Source organism: Brassica napus, chromosome C6, assembly GCF_020379485.1.
Source record: "Brassica napus cultivar Da-Ae chromosome C6, Da-Ae, whole genome shotgun sequence".
In the NCBI taxonomy this organism is placed as follows: domain Eukaryota; kingdom Viridiplantae; phylum Streptophyta; class Magnoliopsida; order Brassicales; family Brassicaceae; genus Brassica; species Brassica napus.
This window is the reverse complement of record NC_063449.1, coordinates 5540579-5542708: the sequence shown is the minus strand read 5'-3', so window position 1 is coordinate 5542708 and position 2130 is coordinate 5540579. Positions and strand designations below refer to the sequence as shown.

Here is a 2130-nt window from a genome sequence, read left to right as displayed (position 1 = left end):
GGAATACGAGCTTATGATGTTCGTATATTTGTCCCTATTCTTCTTTGTTTATTTTAACTACGGAATCTTTATTATAGTAATAATTAATTGCTCAAAAATTTGCATAATAAATCATAGAATTCTTCTATGTTCTATTCAATTATTTCAGTGTTATATATTGTTACTACATATAAAAAATGTTTGTGTTGCTCTCTGTGCTGTAATAGTTGATCGCTCCATAGAAGAATAGACAAAAATCCTTGAACAAGTTAGCGGCCCACCACTCTGAAATTTAGATAAACATAAAAACTAGGTTACAGTAATATTACTATAAATAAATATGCACAGTACAAAGTTGACCTTACAATGTACTAATATTAAATTATTTTCATAATAATTAAAATGCAAAGAGCTAGAGGAGAATTATCACTATTATCAAGAAATCAACTTCCCCTAACAGGGTCTCTATATATAAATACTTAACACCCCAAAGATTTATCATAGATCCAGAAAAATCCTCAACAAAACAAAAGTTTAAAAACATGAAGAAACAACGTTACTTGGTCTTCTTCTTTGTCCTTTTCAGCTTTCTCCTGGTAAAGCTTCTTTATATTAAAACCCTAACTGATCAAGATCTGATTTATACATGTATATATAATTAATAAATGTTGCATTTTGTTGGTATAGTTTGTGAATCTGAGTGAAGCAAGATCTGGAGGAGTTGCAGAGGAATATTGGAAGAAGATAATGAAGAATGAGCCATTACCTGAACCAATCAAAGAGCTTCTCAACAATCCATTTAGGACAGGAGAAGAGAGGTTCGTCAAGGATTTTAAAACCAAATCTATCGTCATCATCTACCACAATCCCAACGTATGATTAATTAAATCACACATATATATATATATATATATGGCTCTGTGTTTGTGTATGTATCGGTTTATACATGCAGGTGTGTGTATTAATTGGGCAAAGAACAGCTGTTTGAGTTGTTAGACTTAGGTATATTTTCCGTAGTGAAGAAATGTAAACCCTAGCTATAAGGGATTTTTAAATGCCAGTAATGTGAGTCTTTTGTGTTGTAATGGGCTTCACGCTGTTTGTCTCATATATAAAATTAATCGACGGTGCTTCTTGTGTATTTCATATATTTTGCACTATATGAAAATAAGGAATTTCAATACAAATGATTAGGGTTAATTTTCTTACGGATATTTGATTAGGGTTAATTTTCATCTAAATAACTTTTTGACATTACAATGAAATTTTAAAATTTTAATCTTTTAACCAATTATTCCCCGTGGAAGCACCGTAGCCTATTGGTTAAGGTTTAAAAGCTTCTACACCCAGGTTTGGGGTTCGAATCCTAGACTATACAATTTATTGCAGATTGAAATCCATGTTTCAAGTTCCGGAGAGAGCGATTTATTAAACAATTATGCAGACTACAGAAGAAAAGATTACAAGGGATCTTCAACATCGTGCAAGTAAATCTTGTCAGTCGTGAATCTTCATAGGACGGCTCAGGTGATGCAGTTAGCCATAAGTCTTCATAAGGCATGTAGTATTATCGGTTGTCGAATCGTTTATGTAATCTTTTTCATATCATAATTGTAAGATCATAATAAATCAGCGTTAAAAAAAACAATTATTCCTCTAATATTTGACAGTTTTTTTTATCAACTGCTTTCATTGTGTTTGCGAAGAAAATATTATCGTTTTCAGAATCAGTACAAATTCAGGACAAAAATAACAGATACACTACTGATTTAGAGAAACTACAGCTTTTCTGGCTATATCACCCTACAGCTTTTCTGGCGTAAACATCTGCACAGACATTTGCAGGCCGTCTGTACAGTATTATATGGTATTATTCAAATAATATGTGCTATATCCATATAGGTCGTCGTCAGTTAAGGCTTTGACTGATAAAATTGTGCTCTTCAGTTTAAAAAGTCCCTAAGTTTAAAATTTTCGCACATATTAAAAGTATATATTAAATTTTGATTATTAATACATTATCTTTTGTGATTAACTATTTTTCACAACATTTTACCAATATAATTTCAATAAACATAATTTTTTTTAAAGTTCACAATTTATCATCAAATAATATATTTAAAATGCAAAAGGTGTTTTTTAAAATAATTA

General features: G+C 30.4%; 1 protein-coding gene across 1 annotated transcript; it reads left to right on the top strand.

Moving 5' to 3' along the window:
• Positions 1 to 418: 418 nt before the first annotated feature.
• On the top strand, positions 419 to 1120 carry BNAC06G02520D. The gene is made up of 2 exons (XM_013845613.3): positions 419 to 575; positions 667 to 1120. The coding sequence occupies exons 1-2, from the start codon at positions 522 to 524 to the stop codon at positions 856 to 858; spliced, it is 246 nt and encodes an 81-aa protein (XP_013701067.1). The 5' UTR covers positions 419 to 521; the 3' UTR covers positions 859 to 1120.
• The last annotated feature ends 1010 nt before the right edge of the window (positions 1121 to 2130 follow it).

What these genes read in the sequence shown, in the direction of transcription:
- BNAC06G02520D (XM_013845613.3), top strand. Translation starts at nt 522, where the DNA reads ATGAAGAAACAACGTTACTTGGTCTTCTTCTTTGTCCTTTTCAGCTTT. An exon ending in TCCTTTTCAGCTTTCTCCTG is followed by an intron (nt 576 to 666) that starts GTAAAGCTTCTT and finishes TTGTTGGTATAG; the next exon opens with TTTGTGAATCTGAGTGAAGC.